General features: G+C 42.3%; 1 protein-coding gene across 1 annotated transcript in view; it reads right to left on the bottom strand.

Annotated features, from left to right (window-relative positions):
- The window catches only part of LOC117939433 (sodium/potassium-transporting ATPase subunit alpha-1), a 31,732-nt gene extending 30,807 nt beyond the window's left edge, over positions 1 to 925 (bottom strand). Inside the window, exon 1 of the mRNA XM_034864776.1 lies at positions 656 to 925. Within this exon, the coding sequence (XP_034720667.1) occupies positions 656 to 667 (12 nt within the window). The 5' untranslated portion in view covers positions 668 to 925. The remainder of the gene's footprint in view (positions 1 to 655) is intronic.
- Positions 926 to 4,440: the final 3,515 nt, after the last annotated feature.

Here is a 4,440-nt window from a genome sequence, read left to right as displayed (position 1 = left end):
AGACGTGGGATGGACTTTTAGCATATCCCTCCCACTGCCAAGCCATTTTCTACCCACGGATGTATCCCCAGCATACACAGCTGCTCGAAAAAAAAAGTGCCACACAAAGAAATGTAAAATTAAAAGAACGGGGAAAACATGGCGGAAAACTACTTTACATAGTCCGCGATTTAAAAAAAAAAAAAAACGTGTACGCACGTGTCAAGAGTATATTTGAACAATAATGAGACTGAAAGTCAAAAAAAAAAAAAGACAGCCTCCCACAGTTGGTAACGGTTAGTTGGTTAATTCCAGGACAACTTTGACAGCGTTATGTAACCAGACACCGAACCGTTATCGGCGAGGAGAAGCATCTTTCAAAGCGACGTAGGCTATTGGTCTTATTGCTATAGTAACGGTTTCAGGGTCTTCGCGCTTTTGGGGTCGAAAACACGGAAGTCGTCAAAGTACTTTGTAGCATTTGGAGAGAAAAGAAGGGGCTCGTTTCTTATCTTAACACATGTGTCCCTCCGCCTTCCTCCCCTGACAACAACACCGATTAACTAGACCACTTGTTTGAATGGCTGAAGTTTCAAACCCGTCTTGTCCCCACCACATGTCTCATTATGAACAAAATTAGCATCAAAGTCGAACAAAAGACAATGTTTATACTCACTCCTCTGCCCATGGTGGCTAGGATGTGGACTTAATTCTGCCCACTTCAAGTACAAATGGAGAAGGAAAAATCCACCTTAAAAATGATGTACCATCAAAAATCTAAAAACAAAATAAAACTCCAGGATGTGTCCGTTATTGTTATTATTATTTTTTTGTTATTTTTAATTTTTTTTGTATATCTTCAGCACGTGTCAATCGTCCAGGACACACATCCGAGCACGCGAGCGGCCGCGGCAGATCCTCCAATACTTATAGACGGCGTTCCTTCCATTGTGACGTCGACGTCGTTTGTCATGGTAACCCCACGGATGGAGGCGGGGCGTCCAACAGTACTGGGCTTTTTTCCCCCCTACTTCTTCTTCGTCTTCGTCTTCGTCTTCGTCTTCGTGTTCTTCTTCTTCTTCTTCTTCTGCTTCTTCTTCTTCTCAGATTTCCAAGCAACACACACACACAGGGCACTCATCATTCACCATGGAAAGTGGAACAGGACTGGACTCTCTTAAACAAGTGTGCCCAATGTCATTATTACTGACTTAATACAGTATGAATAATACATCTTTGAGTTACATGACAAATATAAACTTAGTTACATTTCATAAAAGGCAAGAAAAGTGCTTCCCAAATCTTCTTTGATTGGATTACGGAATGACACTGGAATCTATAACTGTAGGATAAGAATGTCCATAACATGCTGAATGTCTGTTTGCAATGTTCAATAAAGAATGTTAAATGATAAAATAAAAACAATCAGAAAAAAAGCATAATTTACCATGACAAACAAAAACAAAAAATGATTAGATACTTTTTTCATCCGACAATGGGGACATTCACTCAGATGCAACAGCCTAGGAGAAATAGCACACATTAATTTCCCATAATACACACATGCGCATGCACACCGTCACACACCCCCGGCCGCCATTCCCCCGTGTTAAATGTGACGTAGGCCTGCTTTTAAAGGGATAGATTGGCATTTTGGGAAAGCCGGTTAGCTTAGCTTAGCTTAGCTTAGCACAAAGCCCGGAAACAGGGAGGAAAGCTAGGCTCGATCCAGTGCTAAAACACCAATCAACTTGTTTTTTTAGTTTTTTACACACAATTTGCCAACAATTCTTCCTACAGTCTGGTTGCCTGGCGACAGCTTCCATCCAAGACCTAATTTAGCACATACTCACACAACTAGGAAATACTCGTTTTTAAACTTTTTCTACAGTTTAAACAAAGTAGCCTATATAAAACATGTTAAACAGTGAGCGTTAGAAATGCTGACAGGTGAATGTTGTGTTCTTTTTTGTCGTTTTCTTTTGAAAGAGCCAGTCTGACCGCATCTTTGTGCTAAGCTATCCTAACAGAGCGGTGTCAACCTTCTCAACTAACTCAGGAAATTTCCCCCTAAAATGTGGAACAATTGCTTTAAAAAGCTGTATTGCTCTAATGTGAGAAGAGGCCCACCCCACCTTACCCTGCCACACACACACACACACACACACACACACACACACACACACACACACGCACACACAGTCATGTCTGGCTATCTTTGTGGGGACCAGTCATTGACATAATGCATTCCTTAGCCCCTTACCCTAACCTTAACCATCAAACCTAAATGCCTAACCTTAACCCTCACCCTAACCCTAACCATAACCTGACTCTAACCCTACTCCTAAAACCAAGTCTTATTCCTCAAAAAGCCCTTTAACGTTAAGGGGACCAGCATTTTGTCCCCACGAAGTATACTGTATTCACAGTTTTTGGTCCCCACAAATGTAGCTAAACCTGGCCCACACACAAACACACACAAACTTCTCACCCGGCTTAACAGCTGGGTTTGCAGACACCTCCGTTCCCCTGCTGCTTTGACAAGGTTGTGTGCTCATTGCCTGCAGCCAACTTCTGAACCCTCTCCTCCTAAAACCAGAGCTGCGTATCTATCTTATCTGCGTAACACTGCCGTTGTTGTACTATAGATCCGTTGCATGTGTTCTTAATGAACAAAAGTTGTGCATTACCATGTTGACAGAGCATCTTTTTAGTCATTTTATCAGGCCATTGATTGTGATTGTGATTTGAGATTCCAGTGCATGCATGCGCCCCCTTTAACTCGGAGGCCCCCTGAAAGTATTCCCCCTTTCCCTCCTAGGAACTATCAGGGGCCCCTGTGCATTGTTTCCTCTAATGTATTTATCTGGCTTTACTGTTACTGGGCTGCGAATACTCGCAACTCTGAATCCCCGCTAGCTCCAGGATGCTCCCTGACCTCTGACACCCCCTGCAGGGATGGAAGTTCGAGGAAGGGGGTGGCGACATTCCACGCAGAGACCCCATCGATCGCATCATGGCCATGCAAGCAACTTTAGCCGCGCTGCACCCCGGCAGCACCCTCATGGCCATTTGCATCTGTTCCAGGAGCTTTTAAAGCCTTTAATCCCACAACACAAATGAGAGATTTATTCATTCATCTCTTGATCTACGCCTGAAACAAGAAACATTCAGCCACTTGTTGTGAGTTCCGACAGAATGACAGCACTCTGCCTCACCTGCGTTTCATATTTTATATATTTCTAAGGCGAACTCTAAGACCAAGTTTTAACCCTTCTGTTGTCTTCGGGTCAAATTTGACCACTTTTCTAAAAGTTTCTATGTCAGAAATTTGGGTTTCTTTCGAATAAATTATCCAAAAAAGTAACGTGGATGGTCCCATACAATGCTCCTCACAAGTTAGTAAATAATCAGTTCACCACTTTTAGTGAATTTGGGAATTGTTTTGTCAATTTCATAGCATTTGGAGAAATTTGGAGAAAAAAGATACGTCAATAAAAGTGACAAAAATGTGAACAAATGTGAAATGAATAGATAAAAATGTAACAAAAAAAATGCAGAACAAAGTGGCAAAAATTAAAAAAAAAAGAAGAAGTGACAAACGTAAAAAAGAAAAGCTTTAGAAATGCGGGAAAGAACTCACAAAACTTTCAGAAGGCTCAGAAAAAGTTGACAAGGGTTGACAAAGGGAAATAAACATCGGGGAAAGACACAAAGGGGTCGAAAAAGACGTAGATAAAAGGCTTTTCATTTGAATTTTTGACTCAGAAAAAACGCAATTTTGTTTTTGAGTTAACCAGCTGTATCAGCAGGCTGCATACAGTGGTCTAGCTGTATAAAGGGACCACTTAAACCATAAATGAGACGCGGGGAGGCCAGATAAGCCCACTATTGGAGAGTGATTGGATCGTGATAGGTAGACTGTTGTCACTCCTTGTCTAGCACGCTCTGTGTATGCTTACAGACCTTATCAGCTGGTCTGGAGTACACTCTGCATCAACTGACAAGATAAACCTGAACTAGATCAAACAGCGACAAGGCGATTTCACCATGAGGACTTCATCTTTTCCTCTATCTAGGGCTCTTTTTTTTCCAAAATATGATGCAAAAAAGGAACACATGAAAGATCACGAGTAAACAAACTAAACCACAGGTGGACTTGATTCACAGATGGACACAGCAGCAAGCCCTGGCATTGTGAAGGAGTGTGTGTGTGTGTGTGTGTGTGTGTGTGTGTGCATATGCTCACACATGTGCATGTGATGGCGCGTGTGTGTGCATGCAGTCTATATTTTTGTTTTGGTGAGTGCGTTCACACGCATGCATGTGCGATCAGTGCAGATCGCGTGTTACCTCTGCTTCTCTATAAATAGCCTAGATTTTATTTAGATGCTGGAGAGAAAGAGAGAGGGCTCTAAAATGAGTTGCCATAGCAACAGGCACGTTCGGCGGGGGGGGGGG

This window comes from Etheostoma cragini, chromosome 24, assembly GCF_013103735.1.
Source record: "Etheostoma cragini isolate CJK2018 chromosome 24, CSU_Ecrag_1.0, whole genome shotgun sequence".
NCBI classification, from domain to species: Eukaryota; Metazoa; Chordata; class Actinopteri; order Perciformes; family Percidae; genus Etheostoma; species Etheostoma cragini.
This window is presented reverse-complemented; position numbering and strand designations above follow the sequence as displayed.